The following is a 22,882-nucleotide window of genomic DNA, read 5'->3' on the forward strand; positions in this document are numbered from 1 at the left end:
CTCCATTAGTTCTCACCTACCCCTGGTTAAGCAAGCACAACCCACGGATTTATTGGGCTAAGGGCAGCATTTCAGAATGGAGTACCTGGTGCCATGAGAATTGTCTGCGTTCTGCTACACCTAGTGTCTCAGCTACAGAGCCGCCTGACCCAAGTGACACATCTGATCTCTTTGCCATTCCTAAAATCTACCACGACAGACCCAATGATGGTTTCATGCTTTTCAGAATGTTCAAGACACTTTTATTAACAGTTGCTGGAATACACAGCTACAGCTGCAGCTTTCCAGTTCGCAGCTCACTCTCCGACAACAACAACGCCATGACAGGACCCAGTTTAAACGTTAAAACTGGCGAGGCGTGATTGTAGATGCCGCTCAGGTGCGTCCACCTCACCTGCAGTGGCACCGCAGACCACGCCCTGCCACATCCTTATATTTATAAAACACTTTTGTACTCCTACTGACCCAAGACCACAAGTCACATCTTTGCTATTCATTCATACAGCACTACATTCTGTGTGCTTCAAGCACTTTATTTGCCTCACATCCATGGCCAGTTTAGAATCACCAGTTAACCTAATATGCATGTCTTTGGTCTAAGGCAGCGCTCCCCAATCCCCGGGCAACAGATACCAGTACCGGTCCGTGAGAGTTGAGGCTCGGGTGTGAAACTTATCGTTTTCAGTGTTTTTACCAGTTTTTAGTGTTATTTTTGTTTTTATGGTTAACTCGGTTTCCCTGGGATTTTTCCCATGTGTTATGAATAAATCTTTTTTTTTGGTACTGGTAGTGGTTTTATTTTGTTGTATTTATCCGCGACACCTTAAAGGCCGGTCCGTTCAAATATTGTCGAACATAACCGGTCCGTGACTCAAAAAAGGTTGGGGACTGCTGGTCTGAGGAAGCCAGAGTACACTGAGGAAATCTACAAAGCCAGAGAGGCAACAAACCACACACTGCTGCCATAACATTTTGATTTTTGAATGATTTATATAGACATGTTACTCAAGAGAAGCAGAGTTAAGTGGGTTGGATTAGGAATTTGGATCATTACTGTGATTAATACTGTTTTAAACTCATGGCTTCTGCACACACTTTGGTAATATTTCTGTTTAATAGTGATGTTTATATTTGTTTGGTATAGAAGAAATACATGGCATTGCTTCTCTGTTGGGGCAGGATTCTCAGGGCTTTGTCTACTGAAGTTCATTCTTTAAAAATGCTCCAGAAGTGACCTAAGATTTGATATGCAGGGGGAAGGTTCTATAGCTCTGCCCATTTGTTGTGGTGTGTGTACACACTATTCTGATAGTGGTGTCTAAATGACTATGTTTTCTCTTCTAATCATTGTGTATTTTTTTCTATAATTTTCATTGTATTAATGCATATTGTTTGATTTATTTGTAAGACACTCAAAAACAAAAGCGCTCTCTTGTTGAAATCTTCCTTAGAAATGTATCTTTCCCCAGGGAAGCGTTTTGGGAGTTTTTCCTTGTTAATATGATAGTGGTGTCTAAATAATTTTGTTTGTGTTGCTATAAATTTCATAATTTTTCTTTAATTTAGTTATTTTCTGCTCTTATTGGTCATTGTTTTATTGGCATGTGCTTTGCTAATAAATGTTAAAGGAATTCACAAACCTTCTATCAATGAGATCCTAAGTCACTCATTATTCAGAGTGTGACATATTAACTGACTGACTGACCGAGCCTCCCAACAACCCATTGGTCAAATCGAAAATACCTCTGGTAGTTCTGATCTGCCACTAGACACACAGATATATGCAATCACACCACAAAGGTGTCATTATGAACAGTGTGGGGAGAGCAATGAGAAAAAGCATTGATTTCTACTCTGAGAAAGTGCACTCGTAACAATTACCGCTCCATTACAACAGAGCTAACTGAGTGCAGAGAACAACTTTAGAGCAGTCCTGACACATACAAGCACACACACAAAAACACTGCTGGCTGCCTGCCATCGCCACAGCTACTAACACACACAAATGTTGGAGGTGGGGCTGTGCAGAGTGAGTGAATTTATTTAGAGGTATTTCTACTGTCACAGTGTGCATGTTAATTTTGCAGGCTGAATTATTAAAGCTGCAGAGCAAAGACATCCCTCACACAGCCTACAGCAAGACATGAAGGTAAAGAGTCCAGTGTTTTAAAAGGCGATCATTATGATACAGACACTGAATTCACTAAATTATAAACACTTTATTATTTGAACAAATAAAGGATATTTCATCAAATTCTGACAGACTGAAGGTGTTAGGGTCCCAATCTTTTCCATCTTCCTGGATTTCAAACAGAATTCCCTCCTTTTCATTGACAAAGGGATTATGTCATCAACTAGAAAGCCAGAGAGGGGCCGAGCAGTTTAGGATCTTTTCTGAATACTTTTGCTGCCATCTTGTGACCTTACCAGGTATTACAGACTAGAAGAACCTTAAAGTCATTATGTTGTTGTCAAAGAACTGATGAGAAAGACGTTTGACAAGCTTAATATATATGTTAGGGAATCGTTTGGATATAGAGAATGCTGGTGGCATGAATTTAAATGTTTGTAGCTTCATGCAGTGATGAAACTGAAATCATAATAGGGAGGGATTCTTCTATCAGATGGAAAGATGAATTAAAAACAGCAAAATTACAATATGTAAACTTGTAAAGGAATATTATAGACAGTTTTCAAAGCTATAGATTGATCTGTAAAGATGTCAAGCAGCTTCTAGATGCTTAAAGGAAGCAGTAAGGTCAGTTTCCATTCTGGGTTTTTAGCATTAATAAGGCAACCTGCTCCAAGGTGAGTTTGAGGTCTTAAAGAAATCAACATAGAGAATTTTTATTTTTACCAACTTTATTTAGTGCTTTTCTACTCTACCTGAACATTCAAAGCGCTCTATACAGGTTGCCTCATTGACTCATTCACACCTGTTCATAGAAGCCCTTTCATACTGATGAATGCATCAGAGAGAAACTTAAGGATATCTTGCCCAAGGACATTTAGCATGCAGTCTGGAGCAGTCACGGATCAACCCAAAAATCTTCTGATTAGTAGATGACCTGCTCCACCTCCGGCCACAGCCATCTCTTTTAGGGTTAAAGAATCATTTTGAAAGTCATGTCCATAAAAGGTACAGTAAGTAATTTTTTTAGGTGATTTGATTAAAAAAAAAAAAAAATGTTGTACTTCTAAATACACAATTCATGTGTTCCAACAAATTGATACAATGTCACAAACTTATCATTTATCTATTAAAAATACATAGGAGCTGGTGTCATGTTGTGGAAGCTGCCATCTTGCCCCACCATCTGGAATACACTGGCTGAGATGGGCATCGCCGCTCCGCCTTTTTACATTTTACATAACTGGCTAGAGACTGGCCGCACTTTATACATTAGTTTTAATTTAAAGGTCACAAATAGCTCTTTCTCACTATATATGACCATTTAACATTTGTACATGTATATTTTGGTGATCTCTTTCTCAGTATGTTTTTCTTCTTATGTTAGCTTGGAAATAAGCTAAGATTAAACCAGTTAATGTTAGGCTCTAGTGTCCTAAAAAAAAAATCACACTTTTCCCCTGATAAACAATGTGATTGCATTCTCACATCGTATGGGAGTTCATTTACGACTAAGAGCCAGTTCAAAGAAAGTTTCACCTACATGGGCAAACAGCAGTGATTATCAACAGAAAAGTTCAGTATATAATAACAACTGACCTCAGTATTGCTGCTAGTGGACAGAAGTGAGCGTCACTGACTCATATCAGACTCCTTCTTTACAGTTTTACTAAATGTGGACACAAGCTAAGCTAAACAGCTGACTGACAACAAAGATGTATTCTGCTTGAACCATGTCACAGCATCCACTTATTAATTAGTGAGAAGAACTTAACATATGATTAATGATAGAAATCACAGTTTTTGTGTTTTTCTTTCCCCAATCTGATGCTGACCCTTAATGGACCTTAAATTAATGGCCTCGTGGTAGCAGTGCTCTAAGTCTGAAAACAAATGTTTTACTAGATTAATATCACAGTGACATTGTGACACTGTAGCTAGTTATAGATTTAGGCCATGGCTTTTATACTGAAGGTGGATTTAAGGCTGCTGATGATACCATTTATGAATCATCTGATTTAAAGGGAAAAAGAAACCAATGACAACAATGAAAGTATTTGCATCTTGAAATGGATCCAGCACAATTTGTTGCAGGACTGCTGAAAGAATCTTGTACAGTTACACAGTCTTAGTTTTTAGTCTAAAGTTTCTGGATCCTGGAAAAAGTTGCCATAAGCTGCTGGACCACAGCTGGAGAAGTGGAAATGTCAACATGATTTCCAAGAGCTGATGGATTACCAGAAGCAAAAAACTTTGGGGGATTTATGTAGCTAACCTGTTTATATGGGCTCAGGAAAACATGGCTCCAACTCCGCTCAGGCTTGGACACTGTGATTTTGCCAGCAGCTTGAAAATCAGAGATAAATTCTGATGGAATAGTTCAATGCTGGAAATTAAAAACCATCCAGCATGTCATATAACCCTGTGAGACATATTGAAGTGAAGGCCAAGAGGTATTTGGTTAGCTGCCACATCTGGGGCTTTCTGTAATGTGTCTGTTCACTACAAACAATTCCCAGTTTCTGGAAACAGCATTATCTACACTCTACTGTGAAATAGAAACAGTATTAAATTCGTATTTCTATCTGTGCAAGGCATATTAAAGTGTTTCCATCACATGCAGCATATATACCTCATACTGTTGACAATTCATTGATAGAAGCAGTGAGACAGGAGGCCTGAACATCATCATGCTGATTAGCTGAATTGATGTCAGGTGTGCCGCTGCAGCAGTCTGCAGGGCTGTTAGCTGGAAAGAGAAGGGATTTTTTTCTTCTCCCCTCTTCTAGTCCACACAGCAGAAACAGATCTAAGCACCTGTGAAATGAGTAGCAGGTAATGTTTGTTTTGGCCTTTTCATTATAACTTCAAACCAGAAAAAGTCAGGCACAGAGAGGCCACATAATACTTGAATCCTTCACTGGTGTTGGTTGTTTTGTTAAATCACAGTACTACTGATTTCAGAATACATTCTGTGTTAGCGTTCATCCGTTCCCTGGCCCGTAAGAAGCCTTTGGAGCCAGCAGGTGAGCAGTCCAACTTCTGCCGAAGCTTGACCAGCCTGGATCTGATTGGCCTGGGTGTTGGCGGCACGCTTGGAGCAGGGGTTTACGTGCTCTCAGGGGAGGTGGCGAGGGAAGTGGCTGGTCCTAGCATCGTCATCTCTTTCCTGGTTGCTGCAGTGGCTTCAGTCTTTGCAGGGTTGTGCTACGCTGAGCTTGGTGCTCGTGTGCCAAAGATGGGCTCGGCCTACCTTTACAGCTATGTGACTATAGGAGAAGTGTGGGCATTTGTGACTGGCTGGAATCTGCTGCTGTCCTATCTCATTGGTAAGTGGAATTCAGGGGGCACTATACATCTTTACCATGTATTTGACAAAATACATAAATGCAGTATGCCAAGTGATGTAGTTGTGCATCAAATCCAGTTTTTGCAGCAGTTTATGGTAGAAAGTGTGAAAAAACAGACAAATGTTAAAGCCGACACTGCCTGAACTGATTATTTATTTTTATTCGATTCTATTTGTAGGGAATTTGATCATATTTGATATTTACTTCTTTACACAAGAAGACCCTTAGTCTCAAATGTTTTGTAAAAGCTGATTTTATTCAGTTTTATTTGTATAGTGTCAAATCACAACAGAGTCACATTGAGGCCTTTTATATTGGTAAAGACCCTACAATAACAATTAATGGAGTTATCTTCCATGCCTTGTTTTTTGAACTTCTCCTTAGAAACATCTAGTATAGCCAAAGCCTGGACTGGAGCATTTGATGACCTGATACACAATGTTATGGCTAAGCATCTAGGGGAACACACACCAATGGACTCGCCTGGCTTGGCTGAATACCCAGACTTCTTTGCTGCTGCGCTGATTATGTTGCTTGCTGGTGACATTTGCAATTTTGACATGAAGTATTATTTGTATCATAGATGGAAAAACATTCTTAAAGGTAAAGTACATCTGTTTATATCTTTCCCTCTGTTTTCAGGGGTGCTTGCATATGGTCTGAAGGAGTCTGCAATCGTGAATACTGTTTTTACAGCAGTAAATGTGACTGTGTTGATTTTTATCATCACTTCTGGCTTTATTAAAGGAGATCTCAAAAACTGGCACATCAGTAAAAAGACAGTTCTAAATGCAACTTGGGAAATTATGTAAGTTTTATTTATGCTAATTTTCATTCACATTCTGATCGATTTTTTTTTTTTTTCGTGTACTGCAAAAGTCAGCTTTAGGTTTCAGTTTATATTTGAAAATTTTTACTATGCTGGACACAGTACTGTGAAAAAGTATTTACCCCCTTAGTGGTTTCATGTTTGTCACACCAGCATGTTTCAGATCATCAAACAAATTTTGATATTAGAGAAAGATAACAGGGACTATATGTACTACAATCAAGTTTTTACAATAACCGGTGATCTGTCTTGATCTGTGGAAGAATTTCAGCCGACTTTCCTTTGCAGAACTTAATTCAGCCTTCATACAGGGTTTCCAAGCATGAACTGCCTGATTTAATGTCATGCCAGAGTTTTAAAAGAGCCCACACATTTTGTAACTTCTATCTTGTTAGTCCACAGAATATTTTTTCAATACTCTTGGAACTCTTGCAAGACTAATTACTACACACTTTTCTCATAGGCTGGTTAGCATTTTTCCCTTAAAATAAAATATTTGTTCAATATTAAATTTGTTTGATAGTTTAGGCTTGCCAATTCTTCCTTGTTCCTCAAGTTCTCCAGTTTCCTCTATTGTGTATTTATTTTTTGCATACTGGAGTTTAACATTGGCTCTGGTTCATTCCTTGCATGCCCTTTGCACACTTGGATGATTCATAGGTTTGTGTTAAGTGATCAACAAAACTCTGAAGATAGTCAGGTATGAGGAGTAGACAGGAATTATTGAAAAAGCAACCAGTGTCCAAAGAAAAACTTTGAAAGACCTTCAAGAAGACAGGAGAACTATTTCTTTAAACAAAAACAAGATGCCCAGGCTTACTTTGGGAGCAAAGTATGAAGAAATGAGGGGTAATGGAGATCTAAAGAGCTTAGAAAGAAGAGGTAGCTTGAATGGGGTAATGGAGACTTTTACACAGTACTGTATATTCATAGCTGCCTGCCACCACGTTAGAATGCTTATCCCAAATGGTGAGGAGACTTGATCTAAATAGACAATCCGATTTATTTCATTCACAACTTTTTTTTTTCCCCCTCTTTGTGCTCTTTATAGTTTCATGGTATATTTAAGATTTCTCAAATTGCTCAGTCATATGTATAACTCTTATACAAGCAGAAAACCAATTTGTCTGATAGTATGTACATCATTAATGTGGATATTTCCGTTGTGATATCATGTCATGAAACTACTGTTGCTTTTGTGCAGGAAACTTGAGCCGAATGAAACTGTTGACTTTGGTGTTGGCGGCTTTTTCCCCTTTGGTTTTGATGGAACTTTGGCCGGGGCAGCAACCTGTTTCTATGCTTTCTTTGGATTTGACTGCATTGTTGCTACTGGTACTCTTGAGTAGGATTAACTTTGTTACCTTTCATCTGGCCACAAACACTTTGCCCTGTGAGGTTGTTTATTATATTCCAGTCTGTAATGCACTATGTGGACAAAAGTACCGGGTCACATCTCTTAATTATTCAGTTTAGTTTGTGAAATTTCTTCCATCCAGGATATTCCACATTCAAATGTAAGTGGCATTGCAAAATACAACCACAGTAACTTAGCTACAAATTGACAGAAAATTTCTGAGTAAATTTTGAGTATGCCTATTCTTCTACCTGGTGAATTTTACAGAAAACATCAGGATATGTTGTTGAAGCAAAGGAAAGAAAACAGCCTTTAAGTTCTGAAATAAATGCTTTCCAAGAGAAAACTATAAGTCGTGTTGGGAAAATTCACTGTGAGCAGAAGCAACTTCCAGTCTACAGAATACTCAATTTGCATGTTTGTAGAGTTAATAATAGTGATGTGGTTGCAGTGTGACGACACCCTACTTTTTACCCTATGAGCTGTTTTAAAATGGTTCCCTATGGGCGACAAACTGGGAGAAAGCTGTGCTTTGATGGCATTTGTGAGATTATCGTAAATCCTATCTCAATGAGAATAGCACTGGATGAAATAGAACTACGATAGAGAGATGGATATCAAAACATAGCTATCGTGCATGTGTGTGTGTACACATGTATATTGAAATAAATAAATACAAATCCCTAGCAAAAGTTTAAGACCACTTGAAAGATGGCAAAAAATCGTATTTTGCATGGTTGGATCTTAACAAGCTTCCAAGTAGAGATTCAACATGCAACAAGAATAATAAAATAAAATTATAATAAAAATCACTCCACACACTTTGCTATCTGGAAATCTCATGGACAAATCTAGTTTTGATGACTGCCAGGAGAATGTTGCCTCCATTGTACTAACTCTTAAGCTTTGGGGGGTTGGATAAAGCTATAAGACTGTCTGTTTGTGTTTGGCCCAGGCCCCTTAGTTCCAGGGAAGAGAAGTCTTTGTGGGAACAGTTTGGAAAAGGCCCTTCTCTGTTGCGGCGCCGTTTTAGGAGACCAACTCTATATTAATGCCTGTAGGCCTAGAATAGGATGTCATAAATTTCCTGTAGGTGTAATGTGCAAGTGACTCAGTACTTTTGTCAGTATAGTGTTTGTGCTTTTGTTGCAAAATAATCTGTTGGTCTGTTTGTTTGATTGTTTTGGCTCACCTGTGTGTAGATCATTTCATTATTAGATTGTTTGCTGAATCAGGAAGTGTACGTCTAATTCATCTGCTTTTCTAGGAGAGGAGGTGCAGAACCCACAGAAAGCCATACCTCTTGGGATTGTGGTATCCCTGCTTATTTGCTTCGTGGCTTTTTTTGGCGTGTCGGCTTCCCTGACACTTATGATGCCCTACTATCTGCTTGACGCTCACAGTCCATTACCTGTGGCCTTTGAGTACATTGGCTGGGAGCCTGCAAAGTATGCTGTTGCTGTAGGATCCCTTTGTGCACTGTCAACAAGGTAATGATCTGTACACCTGTAAAACACTGAGTCAGTTCCAATTGCTAAATTCATTTACACAATTGTTAAAACTGCATGCTTAAATTTACTTTAGTGCTACAGAAATCTTTTCTTTCTTTTTGTTAAATTGTCGTGCACAATTGCCTGATTTACCTGAAGAAAAAAAAAAAAAGGTTCTTTGCCCCTCACTGGTATCAGGGGGTGTTGTAATTTGACCATTTTTCTAAAAGCAGCAAGGGCAATCTGTTATGATGTAGCCTGTAATGACTTCAAAGCAGTGGAATACTTGACCCCATTTGCTCAGGCTGACTAGTACTAATCATGATTAATATATTGCCTTGTAAGCTATACAGAGATTTGGTGTAGTGTATATCGTATGTGAAACTAAATACATAGTATGCAAAGTTCCACACACACACATGATAAATAGAGCTAAGTAATGGACTGTTTAAATACTAGAATTTAAATCACAGAAGCTGGAGAAGTTGTCGAACGAGATGCATGTTAATTCATTCACATGCACAAATGCCACAACTACCTGCAAAGTCAATTTCAATGACTGGAGAGAGGAATAGCAGACTGCTTAAGGCTGCAGCTCCATGAACATAATCTAATAAGCCATTATTTGGCTAATTAGTTGTCAAAAATGAAAATAATTCAACCTCAGTACAACATGATGATGGGAAATATCCAGAGTCCAGTACTAACCATCTTATAGGCAACAAAGTAAAAAGAATAGTAGAAAGAAGCTCTCCCTATTGTCAGAAATCATAGTTCAGCTCTTGTTGAAAGTGGCTTTGCTTGTATGTGTTTGTGCTACCAAAGCCAAATAAACGGCATATAAAACTACATCTCATTCTTTGTTGTAGTTATGGCTCAGCTGTGAAGTCTGTGATGTGCAACTTGCTGTACCTGTAATTTCACGTTTAAAATGCAGTTGATACGTCATTCACAGTTTGCTGGGAGTGATGTTGCCAATGCCACGGGTGCTGTATGCCATGGCCAGAGACGGCCTGCTCTTCAAGCCACTCAGCTACATGAGTTCCAGGCAAAGTCCTGTCTTGGCTACATTGTCCTCAGGAGCTGTGGCTGGTAAGGCAGCTCTTTTAACCCCTAGCAAATAGGTTATTAACCAATTTAAACTTTTTTGGTGTTCACGAAATCAAAAACAGGTGCAGCAGAGGGACAACAATATGTCAACACCCAAAACTGGAATTATTTTGTAGGTGGAGGCTACTGACATAAGCATTCAAATGGTTCCAACCAGTAAATCTAACATAGTGTCTTGATGCATGCTCAATTGTCGAGGTAAATAACTCTCCCACTGAAAACGTTACGTCCAGATGGACAGAATCAAACTTTTGGGACTAACATAGATTTTCTGTTACCTTCTCACTTTTTCTGAATTTGTAAAGCTGCTTTACACCCTCTTCTGCTTGACTCATTTGAGGCTTTATCTTATTTAATGTTGTAGTTGTCATTGATGCCTCTAGTTCTGCACACAGGGTCTTTCTGTTGCTCCTTGACAAAATGTCAAAGCAAATTAGTGTCTAAACATTTTTGATAAGTGTTAAATTGTAGACTTTTGTGTCATCTGTAGTTGGGTGTGTGTTGCTCTTTTTGCAGCTTTCATGGTCCTTTTATTTGACCTCAAGGCACTGGTGGACATGAGCTCTATTGGGACCATTTTTGCATACACTCTTGTTGCAGTATGCCTTCTTATATTAAGGTTAGTACTCAGCCTAACAAATTAACATATGCTACTGTTCACTAAAAAACAATATATTCTTGTAAAAAAACAAAAACAAACTAGCCAGTAGAATAAAGATTGCTTGGGCATTTTCTGTCCAAAGACATGCAGCTTGTGGGGATAGGTTAACTGGAAATCAAATTGCCCTAGGTGTGAATGTGAGTGCGAATCGTTGTCTGTCCCTGTGTGTTGGCCCTGCGACAGACTGGGTGTCCAGGCTGTACCCCGCCTCTCGCCCTATGACAGCTGGGATAGGCTCCAGCATCCCCCGTCACCCTGAAAAGGATAAGCGGAAGCAAATGGGTGGATGGATGGATGGATAGTGCTTTTATGCTTCGAGCACCCAAAGCCCATCCTGTCCAATATCTTTAGAATGGATCAACTACTGTTTTGACTTATCGTCTTGAGTTTAGTGAATAGATGATGTATCCTACATCACTGGAAGAACATTTACAGCATTTATACAATGCAAACTTTGAACTTAGTGCAAAATAGCATTGGGACAAAATGCTAACTACATATATACAAATTAATTTATGTGAGCTCACAAACTTTAGGCAGAACTTCATGGTACTAATGATTTGCAAATCTAATACACCTTTATTTTAATCACAGTAAAACACAGATAACCTATAAAATGTATACACTGATATTTAATGGTTTATGTATTTTATTCATCCCAATCATTTGATTATATATGCATGTTGTACAATCATTCTATCCTGAAGAGAGAGCCGTTGAAAGTAACTGATATATAACCCCATATTAACAAGATACACTCATGAGTAGGGATGGGTATCGTTTAGGTTTTATCCGATACCGGTGCCAAATCGGTACTTTTGAAACGGTGCCGGTGCTTAAAGAATGGAGAACACAAAATTGGTCCAAAAACCTCTCATGTTCAGCTGTTTTTTTTGTAAAAAGATAACAATGTTAGCCTTTTCTGCAGCTATGGGGCATATATGGTATCACTCTTGGCTGGAAGCAGTGCTTAAACAATGGAAAAAACACAAACTTTGTCCAAAAACCTCTCATGTTTAACTGTTTTCCACTTTTTCTTTGGTCATTTTAGCCTTTTTGGCCAGGGTGAAGGGAGATCTGCCATCAAACAAGAAGACAGCCGCATGTAGCTATGAGTGTTTGCTAGTTCACCTTACATGCATTAATGTAATAACGTGGTTAGCCTACTCAACGTAAATTACACACGAACAACATTAAGCTACTCACGCAGAGAAGAACGGCTGCTGCCATCATCAATACGGCGCATTTCTCGGCTTTTAAAAAAAACGCTATGCGTCGCCAGGTGTTTCATCAGATTCGAGGTGTTACCTCCTTTGACAGTATCAAGTATCAATTTTTTTTTTTTTTTTTTTTTTTTTGTGTCCCGTTTGGATCTTTAGCCATCAGAATTGTTGTCTTAAGGCCAAGAAAGATGCCAAGCGATTTATTTTACCAAGTGGATCATCATGGCCTTGCCATATTGGTCCATTTGATTGACCTTTATTATAATTATGAATTTATTTTATTTTCAGTTGCTACAAACGGGACAGACATGACTGGGGGATAGGACAGGGAGAAAGAATGAAAGAAAGAGAGGAGAGAAAGAAAACCAAAGGGGAGAAGAGACGGTGAGAAGGGGGGGAAGAAAGAAAACAAAAAACAAAAAAAACAAACACCTGGGTCACCTGTATGGAGAAAAAAAACAGAAGAGAAAGCAAACAACAAAGAGCAACATAATAAAAAAAACGGCACCATCACAATAAACTAGCTAGCAGTAGATATCAGTAGATACTAAATAATAAACGATATTGTGCAGCACGCAAGATAGACAGCGCACAATGTGCTTTGAGGCAGCAGCCAAGAAAGTGTAGTCCGCGTCTGTGAAACCCGTGTGTACACCTGTGTGCAACCTGTGTGGATCAGCATGCTTGATTCCAAAGGTTTCTCCATGTAACGATCTGCTAGGGAGTGTGGGGAGCACAGCCCGTCCCCCAGGGCATGAAGCAGGTATGGAGGAGATCCAGGCCCCAGATCACAGTATCAGCTTAAAGCACTTGTTGCGGCTGAGTTTGCATTTTTGCTGTGAAGTACAGCCAGACTTTGACCGCTTCGCCTTGGACATTTTTAATCTGTAGCTCTGCTCTAAAAGAACGTACGTACCTGGACCCGCCTACTATCCTCGAAACGTAAAATGATTGGCTAGAAGTGTATCACAGCTCAGGAAAAAAAAAGCACCGAAATGTGCGCTGCTTTTCGGTCTGGTTACTACCGTTTATGTCAGAACCGGTGCCATCATGGCACCGGACACCGGTACCCATCCCTACTCATGAGTGTATGTACAGCTTTTTTTTTTTTTTTTTTTTTTTTTTTTTTTTTTTTGAGCAGGACACTTTCTTTTCAGCAAGATGTTGTTGTTTTTTTTAAATCAAGATGATGCTTAACTGCAGCTATTGCAACAACACAGATTCATAGTACTAGTGTGCTGAAATGCCCACCATGCAGTCAACTTTGACATTAAAAATACAAGAAGAATGTGACAATGTTCCTCTTCCAAAAGTCAAGCAACTGTTCTCTATAATTCCCAGGTGTTTTCCCAAATGCTCTGTTTACAACTGTGTACCGTTGTAAACAGAGCATTGTCCCGAATCTTGAGGTGTTGCTGCTATCAAATTCAAAATAAGCCTTTTTTTTTTTTTCATGAAAAGGTAAAATGTCTGTTTTAAACATTTGGCATGTGTATGTTCTACTGCAAATGACTTGGTCAAACAAGAGTTCCAGATTAGATGTAAGCCTGACTTTTTTTTGTTTGTTTGTTTGTTTATTTGTTTTGTTTCAGGTACAAAGATAATGCTGGTTTTGTCCTCAGACTGGAGCCATTCTCAATAAGGGATGTGCTCAGGCCTCCATTTCGAGCTACCCACCGTACCTCTAAAAATGTCACCATTCTCACCATCATTATCTGTGAGTCATCCTTTATCACCCCGCCACACACACCCCACCTGATTTGCTGAGGCTCCTGACAGCTGCTTCACTTTGATACTTTGTATCTTGAGCAGATACTGCTAACACTATTCATTAAAAATAATTTTTGCTATTAAGAATGCAGAAATGAAACAAAATTCTAGTATTATGTTTTCTGACAGCTCCTACCTCTCCCCAGTGTTCCTGGTAATCGTTTTAACCGTGCTCCTGTCTGAGGCCTTGTACTCACTCAGCAGACGGGAACTATGGAGCATGCTCCTCGTCTCTGTCCTCGTGCTGACATTGGTCCTTGCCGTTGTTATCATCTGGAGGCAGCCACAGAGCAGGACTAAAGCTTCTTTCATGGTAAAGCAGATGGTTTTGGGCGCTTGGTTCCAAATGTAGGATTTCATGCTTCTTGAAAGTCTGCTTCTATTGATTTTCATTGAATACAGCTTATTTGGGGGTCAGTTGCTGGGCCTCACTAAGGGTCTGTTGCAGGGCACAGAAAGTTTATAGCAAATAAATGTACGGCATGTTTACTAAAGGGAGGGCAACCAGTGGGCAAATGCTGGCTGACATTTTTCTTCTTCTTCTTCTTCTTGTTAAACTCCAAAAAGAAGGAATAGTAAGGAGAGTACTGGTACTGTCTGTCCCTGCTTAAAAACAAGAAAACACTTGGCCTTTTTACTTAGGAAAAACAATGAAAAAGTGTAACTTCTAAAGTCAAAATGACATATATAAATCAGTCATGGGTTCATATCCTTCTGCAGGTTCCCTGTGTACCTGTAATTCCAGTTTTAAGTGTCTTCATTAATACCTACTTGATGGTTCAACTGGAAGGAGAAACCTGGGTCAGCTATGCTGTTTGGATGGCAATTGGTAAGAGCGTGCATTTTCAGCCATTTCAGGTAACTAGGATTGCTATCAAATGCTTTTATTCTTCCAGGTTTGCATCATTGTAGAGAGCATATAGATGTATTAAGGACTAAAGACAGAAAGTTCATGGCATGCTATCCCCTTTTCTCAGGTCTGATCGTATACTTTGGCTATGGAGTTCGTCATAGTGTCCAGAAACAAAGACTCCAAGAAGCTCATGATCAGCTTAGTAGCAATAACATAAGCAGTAATGTTGTGGATTGTGCTGCTTGATGCTGTGTTCCACAGAATATTTAAGATGATCAAGAAATCACCTTAAAATCCTATTTTGGAATTTTACCCTGACTAACATGAAGCTGGTATGTGTCCTTTGATGCATATTGTTTAGCTAACAACTGCCTGAACTAAATATTACCATGGCAACAAATGTTGCAGTTTTCTGTTTTGGTTTGATCAGTCAATCTGTGTTATGCAATCTTGGCTATTGTTGTTTAATGTTAGTATTTCTGAGTTAATATTTCACTTTTTAAATATTGATGTATGTTTCTGAAGTTGGGGGGGGGGGGGGGGGGGGCGGGGTAAATTTGTTTAAAAAAATAAAGTAAACTAAATGTACCTAAATAAGCTTGGTTCAAGTGAAGAAATTATGGTTTCCCGTTAGGTTATACTTAATTACTATTAATCTGTATTTTTATTTTGTCACTGTCGGAGTGCAGAAGAACCTGAAACACTTCATTTCCTCAGCACTTGGTACCATAATGGCTGATTAAAATAAAGTACACCTTACCTTTGATTTACACTGGCAGTAATTGTATTGAGGGTGGGGGGGGATATCAAAAATGCTCTCAAGACGTTCTGCAAGGTTTTTCTTTGAGCCAAATTAAAATGACGACGTGTTCTGTGCACTCACGGTGCTAGACTAATCAAATTTCGAGTGGAAAACTTTGGGACACCTTGAATACTCCAAAGACCAAACTACTTTTCATTCATTCATGACATAATTTTCTTCACTATTCATTCCACCAGTGTGTGAATGAATAGTGGAATTGTACAGTGCTTTGAAAAGCGCTGTATTAATGCAATCTATTATTATTATTATTGTTATTATTATATCCCCCCTCTCTCATTTGTAGCTCTTAGTTATTACAAATACTTGATTGAAGTTGGTGGCAGTGGTGGCACAACCAGTTATTAGTTATGACCCATATTAGTGTAGCCTGAGACTGAGCAATCTATGAGGGCCTTTTATTATGCACACATATCGTCCCTTCATACACAAACGTCATGAAGTCACATGAATGTGGTCAAAAGTGTGCAGCTGATGGCAGGTCTATGGTATTCAGAAAAAGTCAGATTTATACATGTGAAGTTCTTCATGACGTTCTTCAGTTTTCTTAGAAAGAATCTGTAAATGGCTTTAGAGCCACACATTCCTTCTTATACTGCTCTATAGCTGTTTATTGAGGTGAAACATTGGTGGTATATTCGTGACTAACCGTGAATCACTTTTATTGCACTGTTCACGATTTTTTTTTTTTTTTAAAAAACAAACAAACAAAAAACATTTAAACCTACCGGGTAAAGATTTGATTTGTGTTACCAGGTTGGGAGATGGTCTCTGTGTCATTAATACAAAAAAACAGTGAAGTGAGCAAACCTGTGCCATCTGTTTAGTGGATATGGGTGATGAACAGTGGTCTTTTGTTATCCATCCACCACAGAACTTTTCAAGCATCAAACAAAACTTCAATACAGTAAAATGAAAATGTCAAAACTGTACATCCAAATTAAAATATTCACCGACTGTTACATGAAGCTTGGCTCATGAATTTATGCAACTGGCCCCGATATTCACTTTGTTTTCAGGAGTTACGGTATTCCACCATTGACCACTGAGTGGAGTTAGCATAGCATTTTTTTGCTCTCCATACAGTTTATGAATTCAGCTTGCTGATATCAGGATTACCTGATAACTTGCACTGCACCCACTAATCTAAATCTCATCTACTTACTCCACAACTCCATAATACTGGTCAAAACTCTGTCACTAAGGCTTTGAAGTCCGAGTCTGAAAATAGAGGGTTGTGCCATAGGGGCTACAACTATATTTACATACAGTCTATGGTATGTAGTGCTTTTTCAAGAAGCCGTTTTGAAGAAACTTCTTGGCCACTGATGGGCCATCAGTGTTCTAAATCCTTCCATCTGTACAGATTACCTGTCTGCTCCCAGATGCTATCCTCCTCCTTGGAAGGACCGTCATCTAGGAAAGGTCAATTAAATAATGTTGGAAGTGAAATACCTCTCATGACATTTGGACTTGAGAATGCTGTATGTACATAATATTACTGGCTGCTAATAACAATGCTGGTCTTTTGCGCTAACTGATGTCCTGTCATTGGTCCACATATTACTCATAATACTGATCCATTCAGATAGACAAAAACATAAAGTTTATACACTAATCTGTCTTATATTTTCCAGCTGGTGTGTTGTTGTTTTTTTTGGTTCTGCACTTTAAAACACCCTGTAGTCCTCCTGTCAGTCTCTGGGGCTCACCTGAGCAGCTGCCACCACCAACACTCAAAATGAGTCCATCAGGGGAGCACCGACACACACACTTGTGCAAACTTGCCTTATTAGCTGCTCCAGATTGGCCATCCTAAAGCCCAGATGTCTGTGACCTCCCACTGCCCCCTAAATGCAAAGCTATTGTGATTAAAGCATGATTGGCAGTGCTGGTTATTAATTCTAATCTGGGCCACATATGTGGGGTGGTGGGCAGAGGGCAGGCAGCAGTGTGTGCCAGGCTCACGCCAAACGGAGGCTAATTCAGTCTGACACGCTATCAGAGCAGACTCTCACACACACATGCGTGCGACATTCCCCCGATGTGCCGACACAGCTATAGGCAACACACATTTTTCCTCTAATGCGCAGGAGCGAGGAGGCGAGGAGAGAAGGTTATCCTTTAACAAGAAGCGCGTACACATTTCACAGCACTCCAACACAAAAGTGGCATTTCCCAAAAACCATTAAGGTGCTCTGTAACTTCAAGTACATCATTTGAAAGCAGAAACAGCATGTGTTTTGCAAATCATTTCCATCTCGAGACTCGTATAAAGGTCTTACATTTACCACTTAGAGGCAGAAACTAGAGTGAAGGGTTATTTTCAAAATATGTTTTCTTTCCTTCAAGGTAAAAGCCTCGAAGCAAATGATGTCTTGTCTGTATTACCAAGTCACTTCTCGGGTTAAGGTGTCATCTCTGTGGCTGCAGTCAGCCTGGAATTACTGCAGGAGTATTACAGGAGGAATGGACGGACTCTGATTACTCATCATGGGGATGCTGTTTTATTGTAGACTCTAATGAAAATAACAGCCAACGCATGGTGATTTAAATGTATGCAGGCTCATTTGCTAGGACTAACATCTCCTGTAATACTTGAAGTAACTTGGTAGTTGGCAAATGAAGCCATCTTTAAAAGATGTGAACAGGATTAACATTGACTGTATTGGACACTGTTGTAACTCAAAGTTTTTGAGGCCACAAACTACTAATTTGCAATTTAAAAAAAGGTTTTCTGCTGCAATGATGGCTCTATTCATCTAAATCGGAGGTGTGTGTGTAAACTCTAAGCGGATTGTAAGTAGAAGGACAGAAAGAAGGATGAGGTACTGTTGCTTTTCCTGTAGAGGGCATTGCTTTATCATGGAAGGGAAATGCATTCATGTTTTGACACAGTTGGTTGAAAATGGCAGCAGAGAGGAACACTCTGTTTTTGAGGGCAGCTCAAATCAGCACATTTACATGTACAGACTGGCAGATTTGGTTTACAGTGCACAGTATGAATGAATGTATGGGTAAATGTAACTAGTACTTTGAGTGGTCAGTAAGAAAACGTGTGAGTACATTACAGCGCACATGTTTTTGTGGATCGAACACACTGTGGTCAGACTAGTTTGTGTATTTAGTATTAGCTATCTCCTTTTTGCTGGATTAAACAAGTTTAAAACCAGGCTTATGGTTGAGTAGTCCACTTGTAACTCTCTAATTGAGGGAAGTGACCCAGACACACCAGCATGGCCACCATAATAACATCTGCTTAAATTCCTTAATGCTTCCTTTGCAGCCATGTCACTTATCGGGATGACTGGAAAGTGGTACAAAACAACATGTAAATTATTCTGTTTCCCATAATATACCATAACTTTGCTAATACGTATGTTTTGAACACACAAAAAATGTAATGGAAACATCTATTAAACACAGTTTTATGAAAGTGTGCTTGCTATAGTTAGTGGGGGGGGGGGTTCTTGAGTGAAGGGAGCTTTTTTCTTTTTTACTTTAGTTATAAAAGTGCTGCACAAAGGAAGATAATTATCCATATTCATGTGACTAAAATACAAGTGAAGACTATGTAATTTGTTGTGCATTGGCTCTGTCACCAAATTGGACGTTGCTGTAGCCAGTCTTCAGGATTATTGCTAATTAATTTGACTTCAGAATTGCTGAAATCCTTAATAAAGACATGTGGATCATCTCTTCAGCAGAGGGAGAAAATGAGTGGACACCAGTCCTATTAATGTCACTTTCAGGCTGGTAAGCTTTTATCTTTTTCAACCTCCGTAGTGAAGTAGAAACATGGACTAGTTTGTCCATGTTTCTACAGTCTGTACAAAACAACACGGTTATGAAACACGGGCATTGCAGGTCCAATAAAAACACATCAAAGTCATTGTAACAGATTAAATATCTGTGACTAGTGTAAGTGCAGCCTGATTTTTGGTATGTTTTAGGAAAAAATGTATTTCATTTACCCCACAGTAAATAAAAGAATAACCAATTAAAACAGAAGTACCTTCAAATAAAAAAGAAGCAACAAAAACAGTTGAATGCTTTCAAACCCGACCTTAGGAAAAAATATTTTAAAAGTATTCCAATTATCTGGAATGGCCCTTTGCAACTCTTGTTGTCCTGACACTAGTTGCAGTGCAAGTAGACAGAACAGGTTAATCAAGAGCTGGCTGAAGCTTTGGACCTCTTTTTCTAGTCGGCAGCCATGGCAGCACAGCTGATCCTCTGGCATACCACTCTGGTGTCTTTCTGGTGTCCATTGTGCTCGTCTCTCTTATGTTACTTGTATTTCAGGCCTGAAGCTCCAAATTACAGCCACCAAAATGTCCTAGTTCAAAAAAAAAATCAAATTCAAATTTTATTTGTCACGTACACAGTCATACACAGTACGATATGTAGTGAAATGCTTGGACAACTGCTCGTGACCTAAAGAAAACAAAAAAGGAAAGGCTATGAATAAGATAGGAAATAAATATGAAAAATTAAAAAGGGTAAATTTAACTAGGAAGGAATAAAATATAAATTAAGGTTAAAAATGAAATAACTGTACAACACAAATTAGAATGAAGGGTAAATTTAACTGGGAGAATAAGATAAAATATATAAATTAAAGTTGAAAATAAAATAACTGTACAACAAAATACACAATATAGAACTATATAAGAATGTATGAAGAAATCTAAATATAAATAAATATATACACAATAACAGCAGCTGTACAAGTATTAACCGGAAATGAAGAATATAGTGACCAGTGTTGTGCAAAAACAAAGTCCAGAAAGTCCAGTGTGTGTGTAAGAACTGTATGTGTGGGTCAGTACTGTGTGGTGGTGTGATTGAGAGACCGTATCGCCTGCGGGAAGAAGCTCCTCCTCAGTCTCTCTGTGTTGGTCTTCAGGGAGCGGAATCGCTTTCCTGACCTCAGCAGAGAGAACAGTCTGTTGTTGGGATGGCTGAGGTCCTTCACCATCTTCCTGGCCTTGGTCCAGCACCGCCTGCTGTAGATTGAGTGCAGGTCAGGGAGCTCGGAGCGGATGGTGCGCTCAGCTGACCGCACAACCCTCTGTAGAGCTCGTCTGTCCTGCATGGTGCTGTTCCCGAACCAGGTTAAGATGTTTCCCGCCAGGATGCTCTCTATGGTGCACGAGTAAAAGTTCCTGAGCACCTTGGAGGGCAGTTGGAAGTCTCTCAAGCGTCTGAGGTGGTAGAGACGCTGTCGGGCCTTTTTCACCACGGTGTTGATGTGACAGGACCATGACAGGTCCTGCGTGATGTGAACTCCGAGGTATTTGAAGCTGTCCACTCTCTCCACTGGGCACTCGTTGATGACGGGGGTCTGGTAGTTCCTCTCCTGCTTAGTGCTGAAGTCCACTATCAGCTCCTTTGTCTTACTGACGTTTAGAAGGAGGTTGTTCCTCTGGCACCAGTTCTCCAGATTCCTAATCTCCTTCAGGTAGGCCGTCTCGTTGTTATCAGAGATCAGGCCCACCACGACGGTGTCGTCAGCAAACTTGATGATGGTGGTGGAGCTGGTAGTGGCCACACAGTCATATGTGTACAGAGAGTACAGCAGGGGGCTCAGAACACACCCCTGGGGGGCTCCAGTGCTGAGAGTGGTGGAGGCTGAGACATGTCCGCCCATCCTTACTGCCTGTGGTCTGCCAGTTAGGAAGTTGGAGATCCACTGACACATAGATGAGCTGAGTCCCAGATGCTCCAGCTTGGTGGTGAGTGTGGAGGGAATTATGGTGTTAAATGCAGAGCTGTAGTCTATGAAGAGCATTTTAACATAATTCCCCCTTCTAGTGTCCAAGTGAGTGAGTGATGTGTGGAGGAGATGAGAGATGGCATCGTCTGTGGAACGATTTGGACGGTAAGCGAACTGTAGTGGGTCCAGTGTGTCTGGTAGTGAAGAAATGATGAAGTCTCTGACCAGGCGTTCAAAGCACTTCATCACTACTGAGGTGAGGGCTACAGGGCGATAGTCATTGAGAGAAGCAGGGTGGGGTTTCTTCGGGACAGGAACAATGATGGACTCTTTGAAGCATGTGGGGATCACCGACTGAGATAAAGAGATGTTGAATATCTCAGTGAACACAGGAGCTAGCTGGTATGCGCAGTCTCTTAGGATACGACCTGGGATGCCGTCTGGTCCTGCTGCTTTCCTGGTGTTCACTCTCTTGAAGGCTCTCCTTACTTCATGCTCGGAGATGACGAGCACGTTTCCGGTGCTGGCAGTATCTTCCTGTCTGCAGCCGTTAGCGCCGCTAACACTAGCATTGTTGGAGACCTTAGCTGCAGCCTCGAAGCGAGCATAGAAAGTGTTCAGCTCGTCTGCCAGAGTCACGGCCGCGTTCGTCATACCGGTTGTTGGTGCTTTATAGTCCGTTATTGTCCTTAGTCCCCGCCACAGGCTCCTAGAGTCAAGTTAGTTCTTGCAGCCTTTTGTCATGCTACTCAGAAAGCCAAATTATTCAATAATTAAATCTAGCAGGGTAAACATACCAATCAATTTTTTATACAAAGAAAAAACAAAATAAAACAAGCAGAAAACCTAAACCACTAAAATCAACAAAATAAACATGCAAAACACATTAAACCAAGTATTCTGCCTGGTGATGAGTACTGATTCCAGTACTTTTCTGCACAGTTTTAATTCTGCACACTTTTTCTACAAGCTGCATGAGGTAATGGAGGGCCCACTCACGTTAAGAGATCTGACTGCGCAGTGCAGCTTCAGTTATGAAAATAAACGAATGCGCAGCAACCCTTCAGGCCGGCCCATTGGCCCAAAAATGAAAAGTGCCCAGCATGCCAGATCACCAGTCTAGCCCATATCTCCAGCATGTATTTAGTTCTATAGATTTATAAATTGAATTGTTTTTCCCTGTTAATTCTGCCAGACTTCTTTAGCATTTCCCTTTTGCTTTGCAGTTGACATGAATAATAAATTCTGCCATGGCCTTTCTGAGCTCTTTCACAACCTTATTTCTCAGTATAATAAATAAAAGCCTACCATTTTGTGCTTTATTCTAAAGAGGTACCTTAGAGCATGGTCCTTTGGTTTTATAAGTGAAAGTACATTTCCATTAAAGCAAGGTAAAAAGTCTTTTTGGCCTGTTTTACTTTTCATTTTTAAAAAAAATAAAAATAAAAATCTATGTATAGTTCTCTGAAGTACATGAAAGCATTATAGCTATTATCCAGGCTTTTTGCAAAAAAATCACTACAGTTTATTTCATTGATTGCATTTTCCAGACTGTAAAAGCCAAGTCAA

At 39.7% G+C, this 22,882-nt stretch overlaps 1 protein-coding gene across 2 annotated transcripts; it reads left to right on the forward strand.

Annotated features, from left to right (window-relative positions):
• Window positions 1-4,803: 4,803 nt before the first annotated feature.
• LOC102303673 (cationic amino acid transporter 2) lies at window positions 4,804-15,520 on the forward strand. 2 transcript variants are annotated; one of them, XM_005935309.3, is made up of 12 exons: window positions 4,804-4,966; window positions 5,096-5,460; window positions 5,866-6,021; window positions 6,124-6,289; window positions 7,515-7,645; window positions 8,935-9,157; window positions 10,113-10,249; window positions 10,784-10,886; window positions 13,744-13,868; window positions 14,068-14,234; window positions 14,642-14,750; window positions 14,899-15,520. In XM_005935309.3, exons 1-12 carry the CDS (start codon window positions 4,956-4,958, stop codon window positions 15,018-15,020), a joined length of 1,815 nt encoding a protein of 604 aa, XP_005935371.1. In that variant the 5' UTR covers window positions 4,804-4,955; the 3' UTR covers window positions 15,021-15,520. The 2 variants fall into 2 exon arrangements, with proteins under 2 accessions (XP_005935371.1, XP_005935372.1); XM_005935310.3 differs by lacking the exons at window positions 10,113-10,249; window positions 10,784-10,886.
• The last annotated feature ends 7,362 nt before the right edge of the window (window positions 15,521-22,882 follow it).

The sequence above is a fragment of the Haplochromis burtoni genome, unplaced genomic scaffold, assembly GCF_018398535.1.
Source record: "Haplochromis burtoni strain Fernald_Lab_line unplaced genomic scaffold, NCSU_Asbu1 Contig_196, whole genome shotgun sequence".
Lineage (NCBI taxonomy): Eukaryota > Metazoa > Chordata > Actinopteri > Cichliformes > Cichlidae > Haplochromis > Haplochromis burtoni.